The following is a 14,530-nucleotide window of genomic DNA, read 5'->3' on the forward strand; positions in this document are numbered from 1 at the left end:
GTGCTCTTTAGTCAGTTGTTATCAAGTAGTACACTGTGCGTCTGTGTTTGTGTGGTGTAGGGATGGTTCAGCCCGGGCCAGGTGTTTGTCTTGGATGAGTACTGCGCAAGGAACGGAGTTCGGGGTTGTCACAGACACCTGTGTTACCTGCGTGATCTCCTGGAAAGGGCAGAAAATGGGGCCATTATCGACCCCACACTTCTTCACTACAGCTTCGCTTTTTGTGCCTCCCATGTCCATGGGAACAGGTGTGCGCTAAGTCCTTCTTTATGAAACATTATGACATTTATAAACATATTTACATTTTGTGACTTTCAACCTTCATTTGTAACAAATTACACTTTGTCAGGCAAAGCTATGCCTCCTATGGATGCAGTAGTTGAGAAAATTAAAGACGCATTAACACAGGATAAGATCAGACGGAAAGGTTTTGTTTCCATCAAATTATTTTCGTCATGTTTATGTTTTCTTAATTTTTTATGTTGTTGCGGTTACATTTTTTTTGGCCTTTCTTTCTGTATTTCATGTTATGTTGTTAATCAATTGCGTATCTCTACATATTTCCTTGTTTTCTACCACTTTCTTTGTTTTTTTTTTCTTTTCTCTCTGTCCTTTGTTGCCATAGTCTCTTACTGTCCATATTATTCATCCTCCCATGCATCTGTTAAAGTCAGAGAGGGCATCAGTTACTGGGGCCCACTGGGCTATGAGGTCCTAAAATCCCCAAAGAGCTCCCAAAGCCCAGATCCCCGTGCTGCCTCTAAACGAGCATGCATATTCAAGTTTAGAAAGAAAAAGGAGTCCAAAAATCCACTGATTCAAGGTGAAAACAGGTGAGACATGGTCATTTTTTCAATGTGTAACACTGGAGGGAACTCAAGAAAAAGAAAAAAAAAATCACTCAATCAGTTCCCTGGGGTATGAAAGCTGTTAACCAGAGATTTGGGGGCTTAGATAAGGGGTTATATATGTTGGACTTTGGGGTTGCAGCTGGGTTAACGTTTGTGGGTTCAATCTTCATAGGCCAGACGGGCTGACTACAGTGACAGTGGATGAGAAGGAGCGCTTTGAAGACATCAAGGAGCGGTTGCGTGTGATATTGGAAAACCGGATTGTAAATTTCAGGTGATTGCCGCCTCACTAAAACCAGATTACACCAAGTCACAAAACATCCCGGTTATTGGTATTTTTCTCTGTTATTAAATCTGCGGTCTTCCCTTGTAGATATTGTTTCCCCTTCGGTCGTCCAGAGGGTGCACTAAAGGCCACTTTATCTTTGCTGGAGAGGGTTAGTAAATGCTTAAATAAAAACGTTTTATGAACAATGAAAAAGGTGCCCTCTGAAATATTGAGTTTCTGTGAGTCATCTTCGATGTGGCCTGCAGGTCCTGATGAAGGATATTGTGACCCCGGTTCCACCAGAAGAAGTTAAAGGGGTAATTCGCAAATGTTTGGAGCAGGCTGCTCAGCTCAACTACCAGCGGATTAAAGACTATGCTAAAATTGAAGGTAACCAGAACAACACAATTCACTGTCACATAATGACTGCTGGGATCAGGGTACAAATGCTATGCTAAACATTCCTACTGATCATGAAGATGTCATGTTTTACAGACTCAGATTGAAGTGCCCAGTCAGTGGTTTGGTAGAAAACGACAGAGTGAACAATCAGTATATCTCCAAATGTTCTTTTTCTTCTGTAAGACTGCCTGTCATGTTATCAATTAATTTACACATGGTAAATTCACTTGGTATATGGTATATTTGTGTCCATATCCCAAATGATTTGTGGCAAATGATTTGTCACAGTCACTTTCTGTCTCTCAGTCCAATAACTCTCTCCTTTGTTTCAGGCCTGCTTTAGCTCTGTGCTGTTCTGTAGGTCAAGTTGGCTTTTGTGTAGAGGTGTGTGAGTAAAAATGCATTCAAATCCAAAGCCCTGAAATCTGTTGATGTGCCGATCTCTCTTTGTGCCTTGACTATTCGAGCTGTGTAGTATCCCGGCTTCTGACATTTGATGATTGGATTGTAAGTTCAGCTTAAATGACTCCCAGCTCCCAGTCGACACACACTCCCTCACTTCCACTATCTTACTGTTAGCTCCAACCTCTCTGATACCTCCAGCTGACTCTGCCCGCCCCTCTTTACACTCCCTGCCTTGAAATACCAGCAGCTCTCCTGTCAACTGTGTCTTATGCTCTTGCTGAAGACCACTATCTTCTGCTCCCTCCCCTGTCTGCTCTGCTTTTTTCCCCCCTCTCCACACAGATATCACTTTTTCTAACCTCTCTACTATGTGATGAGTGGCTTCTAACCAAAGGAATGCTGGGATTGAATGCATACAAACCAGCATCAGCCTTGCATGTGCTTTGAGACATAACACGGCCTTTCTTTACTGGCATGGATTACATATGAAAAAATACATAAAGACATTTTAGGATGTCTTATTTCTTCCTCTTGCTGTGTCTATTTTTCAACATACCAGTTGCACTGACATGCACATTTACATAGAGATCTCTGATGTTGTTTATGCCTTGAAAGAAATCCCTCAGGGTGCTAAAGATACTAAGGATTGAAACCTTACTATCTTTTCATGCTGTGTGAATTTATTTCCACCTGTCCTTGTGAGGCATCTGATTCAAATTTTACCAACGATTTGACCTTATTAATGGGCCTCCTGCCCAACAGATTGTCTCCTTCACCTGGACAGCCCTCTTCCCATCACCCTCTGACCTCTAGACTTCCCCCTTCTGACCCCATCCTTTTGCATGCCCCGATCCTTTTTTATAGGGAAAAAGAGGGAAATGTTTGAGCACCCTGTCTTCTGCTTGGCATCTCAAGTGATGGATTTAACCATCCGTGAGTACCTTCATCATCTCTTCCCATTCCCCCCCTCATTCTTTTAAGCGCACTTTCACCTCATCCCCTCCCTTCTGCCTCTTCTCTTTCTCCAGAAATGTTGCTCCTGCCATGCTTGTTTTTATCTGTGCCTTTGTCTGTGAGAGTGAGTGGGGAGTGCACCAGTCGAGAGATCTGAGCAGTACCACACAGAATCAGTAGGGGTCCATTTTTTTGCACCATCTGTTTGTGATGGACATGAATGAGCGGTCTGGTCTGTAAGCTTCTTTCTTTTGGTTTGAAGCCCATTCCTTTGACTTGAATGCATTTTTATATTGCTTACATTGGTATCTGTTTTCAGTCATTTGGTCTGATCATGTGTCAGTGGTGTGCTGTGTCGAACAGGTAGGCTTCTTTGTCACCGTGTCTCCAGTGACAGTGAAAGAGCATCTGTTGACAGAGCTATTGAATGGGAACAACAGGATAGGGTGTATGGATGTAACAGCTCCAGTTTGTGTTTTAACTTGACTCAGGTCAACTCAAGTCACTCAGCGTGTCCTGTCTATGGTCCTTTAAGCTGTTTGTGTCCCCCTACCTGTCTGCAATAGTCAAAGCTTTGTCTGTTTGTTAACAAAAAAAACATCTTATCACTTTTTTTTTTTAAATTTTCCACAGGCTACTGTTTCAGTGTTTCTATTTTTTATTGTGTGTTTGTGACGTTTGTCTGTTGCCTAGAAGCGTCAGTCCCTGGAGCTGAAAGTGTCCCAGCAGATTCATTTAAAGGGTCACGTGGCGATGAACAACAAGCCTGAGTTCCCCCAAGCCCCCATCCCCTTTCGTGACAATAACCATAGAGCCGTGCTAATTCTAAACATCTCCTTTTTATCTTTTCTCTCCCCTTTTTCTCGCTGAAGTTGAGAAAGGTCAAAAGGATCAAAAGGATCCAGGTGAACCCATGTTTAGCTTATGGTTTAGTTATAGTGCACACTTACATTTACATATGCAAATACAGCCACACCTTACACACATGTTTACTGCAAATCAGTGTAAGACATATGCATGCATTTACCATTAGCACATCTTCTATACACACGTTAAATATTGTACAAGTTCTCAAATGTCTTGGCATGTCTTAAAAAAGCAGTAAATCTGTAGAGATTGTACTACTTTATATTTTTCCAGATTCAAATCTGGAGCAGTGAATTACACGGCTGAAAATGTTATTTCCACTCCATTCAAATTTAGTGTACTCACACTTGAATAAAGGTGAACAAGTGTGTTTTTCGGTAGACATGTTAAGAGACCATCAAAACCATAAAGTAATGCAATCTCTTACATATGGTCCTATATTTTTATCTACATTATAATGTAATGTAAAAAGACATAAGCAACACTTTAATGCAAACCCCCCCACCCCCCATCACACAAATTAGCATACATTTCCACCACAGGCCACACATGAAAATGAGCTCATTATATAAAGATATGCATTATGGGGATTTTTGTCTGGGAGTAAAGTAAAGCAAAGATGTAGCACAGATGCTAAAGACAACCACAAAACCTCGAGTATAAGAAATTTGAGACATCTGAAACCATCCCAAATATCACCCTTGCCTCCCAGTCAGGAGGCCCTGGGTTTAAACCTGGACAGGGCCATTCTTTGTGGAGTTTGTATGGCTTTCTCTTGGAGCGCATGTGCAATGGAATAAAAAAGCAACAACAAAACAAACAAAACTTTGCTCCTCTTTAAACCATATTATATCTCATTCAAACCCTCGTGATCAGGCATTATTAGAAGTCTTAAATATTACTTTACAGCTCAGTTCCCTCTATGTGGCATTTGAAAGTGTAATCTCTACTGCTAGCTTAGGGTTCCTTCGCTTAATTTTTCACCAGGCTCCGAAAAAATATTCATTTGGCTTGAGCAGCAATCCCCGCAGAACCCTAAAATAATAATGAAAACAGCAAAAGGCTTCCAGTCAGAACTGCCGACTGCAGACTTCTACTGTTTTATGTAGAGTTATGTATATATGTGCTTTTGATTTCAGATCTGTGTAGCCATTCAGTTCCATGTCCAAAATATGTCATGCCATATAATCACAGTGTTTAAAGAACAACTCCATTTCATGACACATATCTGTTTTCATCAGATCGTTCTGCCGACAAAGGTACGAGCAAGTGATTTGGAGCTTTTGCTAATCATAGATCAAAGTCACCAGCTGATAAGTGAGGAACAGCTTTCATGAGCACAAGCACAGTTTAAGAGAAATCCAAAATCAGCACACTTGTAAAAATATTCATTACCTTCAAGAATTTCATCAGATAATTGGCAGCTATTTGATTAATTTGATCCAAGCACCTGCCTTTTTATAAAATTAGTTCTAACAAAGAAAACTATGAGCCAGCCAATGTGTCTATTATTATATTGAGATCAGATTACTTATAAAATAATATATATTTAAGCAGATTCTTATACACTTGTTGGTCTTAAGAAAAAAGAATTACAGAAATAGGTATAAATGTCCCTTTCATGTAGTTCTAGCCACGAGTGTTTGTAGAGAACCCAATCCTTATTAGACATCCAGTATTATTAGCTTTGAATTAATAATCTCATCCAATCATATAACTTCAAAGAGAAGGAATGAATAATTTTTACTGTGCGTGTTCACAGAGTATTTTTGGCCATGAGACAGCTCCTTATACAGATGGCTTATTCAGTACCGCTACACAATATGCATGTTTTCAATGCTGCATTGCACCTCCATCTCAGCGCCACTATTCCTGTGTCTGATACTCCTCCAACATGAGTCTGATTATCCCATAAATGCATCAACTCTGTTGCTTTATGTCATGCAGCCCAAAATGCATACACAGTAAACAAGAACACGCTTTACTTGTTATGGGGGGTATGGTAGGTAAACATCACAGCGTAAGTGCTGTGTTTATACTTTTATTAAACGGTCAAAAATATAAACAGAAAAAAAATCTTTTGAATAGTCATAAAAATCCCCCTGGAATCCTCTGTGCTTGACTAACCACTCATCCCTCACCCTCATCCTTTTGTCTCAGAGAACGTAGGCCGCTTAGTCACGCCTGCCAAAAAGCTGGAGGAAACAATTCGCCTGGCGGAGTTAGTCATAGAGGTCCTCCAGCAGAACCAGGAACACCATGCGGAGGTGAGTGAGAACCCTCTCCTCCTCTCCTCCTCAAAGCACTTTCCCTCTATGCTCTCACTCTTATCTCACTTGCCCAACAGCAGGGAGCTAGCCTTATTATCAATCCTCTATAAATAAAGCTGCTTTCATCTATGGGTCACTAAAAAAAAGGAAAAAACTTTCAAAGATTAATTTAATTTCAGAAAGCTCTAATTGGTGTTCAACAGACCACCGCCACATGGAATTAGAGGGCCATGTTTGAGGGTAGACTGTAAATTAGACAGAAGTGGTACAATGGCATCTTTTTTGCTGTGATGACAGTGCATTAGTTTTACATAAGTTGTTAAAACGGTAGTATAATGTTGAGGATACTCCAGTATAAATGTTTGGCTGGAAGAAAAAACACAAGGTGAAACAAGTTAATGCGCATTTTCATGGCTTCTACTGCGCTGCTTCCCTTTGGTCACACACAACAAGATCACTTATAATAAACCTCAGGCCTTACACTGAATTTAAAGTAGTAAGTAAAACACATTGTTCCAAAGAAAACTGATCTTTGTGAAATTAAATTAGATGCTTTTATCAATAATACTAAACTGCCATAGTTGTAGTGTGTTTTGTGACTCTACCAATGAAAAACAAAAACATTACCTGATTTAAATATGGCTGTTATCTTCTCCAGCGCCGTCTCCTTGTATGCTTTAGGCACTGGTATGTTTAGATTGCTCCCTTGCAGTCCACCATTGTGTCAAAATGGTCAAAAGCCTTTAGTTTGAATTGCATTTTGTGGAAGAGGCCAGAGTTACAGGGACCTAAGTCTGGCAAGCTGGCTTAGCGGGGAGCAACAATCGAAAGCATTAACATTTAAATTCTGAGGGATGAATTCGAAGCTGATGAATTTTTAAAAAGGAAGCATACTCCTGCTCAGGGCTGGACTGGGACACAAAATCGGCCCTGGCATTTTTGGTCCAGGCGTCTCCTTCGCTGTGGTCCCTCCTCGTGCACTTTTTTACGAAGTCACAGCCTCCTGTGACTGTGAGGAGTTGACGGTGCAGCAGCCCCGACAGCTAACATGTCGGTTAATTTTGCTTCATTTATTTCTATTTTTCTGTCTCAGCATTTCAGCTCCACTTTTTCGCTACCTCATCAACACTAAGCTACTTGGGCGAAGGTAGTTAAGACATTTTATTGGGCAATACAGTGGCAGTAATGAAGCTGAATGAATGGGCTGCTGTCAGTGCTTGTGGGGTCAGTGTGCAGCGGTCTTTCAGTTGCCCCATCAGTCCAAAAGTGAGTCGGCCCACCAGGAAAATTCCCAATATGCCAGTTTACCAGTCTAGCCCTGCTCTTGGTCCCGCTCCTCACCTGATGAGCCACCTTCAGTCTTGTTGTCTGTTGGCTCTTCCACTGAAAACTGTTTTTTCTTCTCTGGGTTGTACTGAAAAGCCAGCTCAGTAATGAGTCTCGACAGGTTGAGGTAGTTTGACACAAAAGTGCAAGTTTGAGATTTGCGGTGAAAGGCTTTCCAGAGGTGCACAGGTAAAAAGCCTTCAAGGAGAGATCACCACATTTAAATCAGATAATGTTTTTGCTTTTTCTTGGGGAAATTGTGAAAGCCATGTAAATGAAACCTCAGAGGTTTAGATGGGAATTCACATGTAAAGTATTTCAAAAAGGTTCAAAAGCCTAAAAAACCGAAATGTATGGGTTTAAGTATAAACAGAGCATTCTAAGTCGTAAGTTCAAATAGGATTTTATGTGAATAAATATAGTCTTAAAGAAAAGATGTAGTGTTGAATAAATCTAGTGGAGTTACAAGTATAATACATCCCAGTGAAATGTAGTGGAGTGGAGGCATAAGGTAGCATAAACTGTAACAACTCAGTCAGTCTTAATTTCACCAGTTTATTCCAATGGAGTCAACAAGGATATACTGCTGTTTTGACATTTAGCATATTTTTGTCCCAAATAAAATGGTGAAATTGACATTAGTTAACTTTTTACTTAAACACAGTCTTTGCTACTGTTTTACCTTTAGATCTGTATGGCTTTGGTTTAGCACCACAAGCTAATGGACATGTTCTCATCCCAGGGTGTCAAACACTGCTGTCCTGTCTAATTCTGCTATATATGTTTGCAGATATATGCAAAAGTTGTTCTTTGTCAAATGTGCCTTGACTCACGAGCTCTAGCAATACAGGACACCTCCACAGATCCTCCTTGAAAGAAACCAATTTGGCATTAAGTGATTGGAGGAGTCTTTGTGGAGCAAATCACTTTGGTTTGTGAGCCATTTGTGTTTTGCGCTTTGTTTTGCTTGTTTTTCACTAACTAATTTTAAGCATTTAGGCATAAAAATCGACTCAGTTAGAATTAGGAAGAGATCTCACTTTGGATTTTGCCCCTTTACAACTGTGCACACTGACAAATTGCACTTACCCAGTGGGTTTAACTGTGATATGAGTGTCATCACCGTCATCACCAGTCAACACCTTGCACATATCTCAATATATTAGCAGCTTTTGACAGAATGGTAGTATTTGGCACTCTGGGAATGAGAACAAGCTGAACCAATATTCAAGGAAGGCATCTCCTTTTAAAAATCCAACTAGCTTCCTTATTCCATCATGTTGGCGACTTTAGACATCAAGCTGATGGAAAGCATGATGAACATGTGCAGCTGTGTAGATCTGAAGGTGATCCAAATGTGATCTTAGAATATACAGATAAAGCAGATTTACTGTATCTCTCTGAATATGCTTGACAGGCGGCAGTCACAAGTTCTGGAGATCAATCGGTACAGTATTTTTTTTGTTCTTTTTTTCCTCTTCAGTCCCCATCACGACCCTCCTGTATGGCATGTGCGCCACTATGGCAAGAAGCACGTTTCTAGACAGAGAATGAACTCAGTGGGTGGGTTTGTAGGCACAGAAGTGAGAGCAAATCTGTTTAAATATAAATTAAAAAAAAAAAAACACTTTAGCTTGCACAACATAATTGTTATCATAAAGCATGTTCATCGGGCCATAAAGAGGTTTCCTTTCTATCCTAGCATGCTGAACCAGTAAATTTCCCAAAGTATGCTCCATGTGAACCTTTGAAGTTTGATCCTCCATAAACATTTGTTTCCCCTCCATCCAGCAGTTAATTTCACAGTCCGCACCTGTTTAAGCATTACTTCTCCAGCTTCTCCTCTTCCATCCCTCTCTGCTGTCTATTCTCAGTTTACAAACCCTAACAAAGAAATGCTTCAAAAATACATTATTGTTCTGAACATCTTCCTGTATTCTCACTGTCATATGATTGGTGACTGCCCAAGCAGGGAAAAGAGGTATGTAGTCAAGTTGAATGAGAAACTCCCGTAATGCTCTGTGCATGTCCAGTAGATGATTCTACATCTCTCCCCTAAGCAAACTACACCCCCTTTAAGACTGGTCCCTTGACATGGTTGCACTGATACAGCACTAGAGTTTGTTTTGGCTGAACAGTGGGTCTGCCGTAGATTTCTCAGGGTCCTGTATGTGTTCCTTAACCACTAACAAAGGTTGGAGGCTACTCTGCCTGGTGACCTTTGAGCCTTTCCCCTTCCCTGTTGGAAGCTATTTACTGTCCTCCCCTTTAGCTGATATAAGTGTATATATCCTTGAATGCGATGGAGAAGAGCCTTGTTTGCTGCCTGTGTTTCTAACATTAGAGCTATCGTGATTTTTAAACCTTTGAACTGGACAGGTAAGTAGGAAGGTAAGTAAGGTTCTGACTGCTGCTGTGGTGGTTAAATAAGGTGGTCGAGTAACAATAAACAGCAGTAAAGTAGAGCATGCAGCATAACTTGGAAAGATTCAGCTTCATTAATTGAACTTGGCAACATGTTAGTCTGAATGATAAGCAAATAAGCCAAGCCAAGACTGCCAGCAAAGCAACTACTGTACCTCTGCTGTCAAAGGGTGAGAAAGTCCTGACTGTGCTAGAAAAACGATCCGCTGAATCTCAGACACCTACTTAACTAATTGGAACAGACACACTCCAACACTAGAGATGTTGTATGCTGCAGTCTTTGGTGTGTCTAGACAGTGATGTGCATGAGACACATTCACATCTAGTGGGCTATGGGTTTGTTGGTGATGTGAATGGTGGACCCCCTCATCTCTCAGCTGGAGAGAACAGCATGCAGGGAGATCCACGTTTGCATGAGAAGAGCACCCTAGATGTAAAGATACTGTCATGAATAGAAGGCACAAAGATGCAACCCCACTGTGCAAATCTTCTCCCAAGTATAATCTGGATTTGAATTCATGTACCAATTAGGAAGAGCTGTGGATTTGATCTAGTTGTATGCCATGGAAAACATACACAAGCACACAAGCTGACAGCTGTGATAGATTTTCTGTTCATTTGAAAGGAAATACCCGGCAATTACAGAATTCACATACGGCACGGAAAAGTCATTCGGAATCCACAAATATAACCAAATATCTTCTCAAATTAAATAACAGGGGACGTCTAATGGACACCCGTAACAGAGAGAAGCAGCTGGACTGCTCAAAGGTAGTAAATCAGTCTTCTGGCAACTCTGTTTACATTCGATTTTAAAATGCTAACCAGATCACAGATAAACAAATGCAAATAACTACGGGCAGGTTTTGCAATTACTGACATCATTTGAGAGTGAGGTCTGTGGTGCATTCGGCTTTATATGTTTTCTACTATCACAGGAAATGTATCATCAATGCTTGGTTGAGAAAGAGAAGCGCTAGGTTATACAGTGATGCTAGCAAACTTGTGCATTCGAATACTGTGTGACCTGCCAATTAGTGTAGGTAATACAAAAAGCCCACTTAAAAACCAGGAGTGTGCCCTGCCTCTTACCCTGTGCTGTGAGACCCTGGTAGTCTAGCTGCTTCCCTCTGTTTCAAGTGTTTAAACTAAGTAAAGCCAACCAGCTTCTGACTTTAGCTTCATATCCAAGTGTAACATCCAAAGTATGAAAAATCAAGTCCCAGCAAGAAAGGGTAAGGATATTTGCCGAAATGCCAAACTATTCTCTCAACACACCAAACATGCATCAACCCAGTGGTATTTCCTTTTAAGAGCGATACTGTCCAGTAGTGTTTATTATTCCCTCATTTCCCTCTCATCTTTTAACAGGAGGACTTGTTCACCTGTTTGCTTTCCCTCCTGCTGTGTCTCTAGGCATTTGCATGGTGGACAGACCTTATGGTGGAACATGCAGAAAACTTCCTGGCCCTCTACGCCATCGACATGGATGCCGCTCTGGAGATCCAGTCACCTGAGAGCTGGGACAGCTTTCCACTTTTCCAGCTGCTCAATGACTTCCTCCGGACAGATTGTAAGTTCATGCAGTTGGCCCATCTTTATGTTTCAGCTACCTTCAGGTATTTTCATCTAAAAAAAAAAAAAAGTATGATATCCTTTTGTAACACACCTTTTCCCCCATCATAGATCATCTGTGCAATGGAAAGTTTCACAAACATCTTCAAGATCTGTATGCTCCTCTGGTGGTTAGATATGTGGATCTGATGGAGTCCTCCATCGCACAATCAATTCACAAGGGCTTTGAGAGAGAGTCCTGGGAGCCTGTAAAGTAAGGAGCTTCCGTCTTTATAGCTAGGCTGTAGGATGGCTGGAGATGCAAAGCTTTTTTATGCAGATGACAGACTGACTGACTGTGTGGAGGCTGAAAAATCTGGTAGCGCAGCTGTAATGTTCATCCAAGCTTCCTGTAGCTTCACTTTTAAAGAACGAGCCAAGTGTGGGCTGAGCAACCTCTTTATCCTGTAGAAGAAATTGGTTTTTTATTCTGAAAATAGTGCTTGATTAATGTATATGTCTTACCAATTCTTGCCGACACATTGGGGTCAGGGCAAAACATAGTATCCCTGTTGTTCTGTGTGTGAACTAACATTCATGACGTGTGCTTTGACGTGTTACCAGAAAAAAAAATTGCCTCCAGTGTGTTATGTTGCTACTTTATTTGTTGTGGCTTTAATATGTCTGCTTTCACATTTTCCTTTCATTGCAAAGATTATATTTAAGGTGTATTAAGGTAACCTGTATTTTCTTGGTCTTTATTCGTGTTAATTTTTTTTGGTTTTCGGTATTACTTTGCTTGTCTCTATCGCTGCATTTAATACTTTATGTGTGTGTCCAGCTCTCTTTACTCTTGAGTATTTTTGTAAAATGTGAGTCTTTGACAGTTACCGTCCCTTTTATGTGCGTTACTCTTTGTTCCAGTCTTCACATATTTTCAGATTTTACTTTTATGATGAGTGTTACATTGCTTTCTGCAGCTCCCACGCCACTGTTATGGATTCTTTTTTTTTCTTTTTGTCTGTCTTTTCTGCAGGAGTTTAACAAGTAATCTGCCCAATGTGAATCTACCAAATGTGAACCTCCAAATTCCCAAAGTACCAAATCTGCCAGTGCCAGTAGCAGGACTATCAGTTAACCTTCCACAAATGCCTAGCTTTTCTACCCCGTCATGGATGGCTGCTATATATGACTCTGAGTGTGTATTCAACTAGTTCACTTTAGATTTACTGAGAAAGCAGAGATAACTTGGTATGAAGATGCCCGTGAGTAAGGACAATTAAAAAAGATATGCCAAATTTTGAAATTGTAGCACAAAATGTAAATGAAGTCAAAACTGACATTTAAATTCAACAAAATCTGAATCGATTTTCTCCTTTGAATACTTGCCACTTATTGCTGTTCATGTTCATGCCAAGGTCACTGAGAGGTGTTAGAGTAGATGGGGACGTGCTTTCTAAAATGAGAGGCTGTAATGCTCTCATTTGTCTCAACATGCATGCTGTTGAGCTGAGGTGTGGAGATACAGGCTGAAAAAAAATAAACGAATCAAGCAAAAAAAAAAAAAAAAAAAAAGTAGTTCTGAGGCTATTGGAGTTCTACCGTGCAGAAAATGTTCCCCATTTGAAACATCAAGATCTCCATTGTACAAAATGTGTATCTCCCCAGAGTTGTTGTCCACAAACATTTGCTCTAGTGATGCTTAGCGAATTGTAGATTGTACATGGCCGTAGGTTCATCTCTGACCTTAACCACCTGCTAGTAGTCTGATTGGGAGGGCAGACAGAGCGGCTCGGAGTGGAGATGATAAAGTGGAGAGGCTTAGAGGCAGGAGTTCAAACCTCTCCGCCTCTGTTTTTATCTCCTTTCCTTCCTCACTCTAAATGTAACACTTTTCCCAATCAGCTCTACTCAGGATGCCTAAAAAGGTCTGCATGGTTTGTTTGATAATCCTTCCAGGGGTCCCATCAGCCTGGGGACATGGATGTTGAGAGAGGGCCTGTGATGAGTGAAGCCAATTTGGAGATTTTTTTAAATGTTTTTTGGACACTGATTATAAATGCCTTTATTTATTTATTTATTTTTTTTTTTTGCACGCCCTCCCTCACTTCCTCCATTCCCTACTCCTTTGTGTGATTAGCTGCTGTATCTGCAGTGACTTTACCTGCATGTGGCCACTTCACATACCAGTCAATAATCATACTCTATAGCATGGTTATTGATCTGTTACAGTAAACCCTTCCCGCTCCTTTTTCACCCATAAACTGACTGTCCAGAAACTCCTGAACAAACAGGAAAGGAGACATGTAGGTGGACCAGTCAGTATATGGCCAGAGAAAAATTGTTTAAAAAAAAAAAAGTGTAGCGGCACAGCATCCACCTCTGCTCCTGCCACTACAACCCCCACCCCCTCCAAACCTTTAATCCCCCCCCCACCCCCCCACCCCCCAGGAAACAGGTTGACATTTGTCTTCTGACCTGTGTATGTGTGTTTGGGTCAATGACAGTAATGGCTCCGGGACATCGGAGGACCTCTTCTGGAAGCTGGATGCCCTCCAGACTTTCATCAGGGACCTGCACTGGCCTGAAGAGGAGTTTGCCAAACACCTCGAGAGCCGCATCAAGCTCATGTCGAGCAACATGATCGAGAACTGTGTCAAACGGTGTGTATTTGTGTGTCTGTGCGTGAGATGATGACAAACTGCGAGAGACACAAAAGCTCCAAAATGCAAAGAGTTTGTTTTCTCCATAATGAACATCTGCAGCACATTTTCATTTTAGAGTGTATCATTTTTAATTTGCACTGCAGCACCAGGATGGCATTTGAGTCCAAGCTGGCAAAGAGCAGCAAGTCCACAGATTTCCGCATCTCTCCAACTTTATGCACAATGTTCAACGTGATGGTGGACGCCAAGGACCAATCAGCAAAACTGTGTGCTATGGAGATGGGCCAAGAGGTAAAAACTTCATCTGGGGCAATGATTGCATGTTGGACAATCAGGCTTTGTGCTTTTAATTTGCCGACGTGAATACTTTTGTTGGAAATTTCTTCTGCTTTCCACAGAAACAGTTCCACTCCCAGATAGACGAGCTGATTGAGGAGAGTGTGAGGGACATGATTCAGCTTCTGGTCGCAAAGGTGCAGCTTAATATCAGCTTAGTTTGATAACAATAATAGAAAAAAATGTAACTTGACTTTTTAAAAATAT

The 14,530-nt window shown here is 41.0% G+C and overlaps 1 protein-coding gene across 13 annotated transcripts in view; it reads left to right on the top strand.

The window, feature by feature from the left end:
• Window positions 1-14,530, top strand: part of cadpsb (Ca2+-dependent activator protein for secretion b) — a 66,463-nt gene that overhangs the window by 43,781 nt on the left and 8,152 nt on the right. For 2 of the 13 annotated variants that reach the window (XM_085160657.1, XM_085160658.1), the window contains 14 exons: window positions 61-248; window positions 675-833; window positions 1,024-1,125; window positions 1,225-1,288; window positions 1,386-1,509; window positions 3,753-3,785; window positions 5,908-6,014; window positions 8,761-8,790; window positions 11,184-11,340; window positions 11,454-11,595; window positions 12,358-12,519; window positions 13,829-13,984; window positions 14,131-14,278; window positions 14,386-14,460. In XM_085160657.1, coding sequence (XP_085016783.1) covers window positions 61-248; window positions 675-833; window positions 1,024-1,125; window positions 1,225-1,288; window positions 1,386-1,509; window positions 3,753-3,785; window positions 5,908-6,014; window positions 8,761-8,790; window positions 11,184-11,340; window positions 11,454-11,595; window positions 12,358-12,519; window positions 13,829-13,984; window positions 14,131-14,278; window positions 14,386-14,460 — 1,647 coding nt within the window. Of the gene's footprint in view, window positions 1-60; window positions 249-674; window positions 834-1,023; window positions 1,126-1,224; window positions 1,289-1,385; window positions 1,510-2,790; window positions 2,860-3,752; window positions 3,786-5,907; window positions 6,015-8,760; window positions 8,791-11,183; window positions 11,341-11,453; window positions 11,596-12,357; window positions 12,520-13,828; window positions 13,987-14,130; window positions 14,279-14,385; window positions 14,461-14,530 lie in introns of those variants that run through there. The other 11 variants (XM_085160660.1, XM_085160661.1, XM_085160668.1 and 8 more) reach the window with 9 other exon arrangements.

This window comes from Neolamprologus multifasciatus, chromosome 5, assembly GCF_963576455.1.
Source record: "Neolamprologus multifasciatus chromosome 5, fNeoMul1.2, whole genome shotgun sequence".
Taxonomy (NCBI): Eukaryota; Metazoa; Chordata; class Actinopteri; order Cichliformes; family Cichlidae; genus Neolamprologus; species Neolamprologus multifasciatus.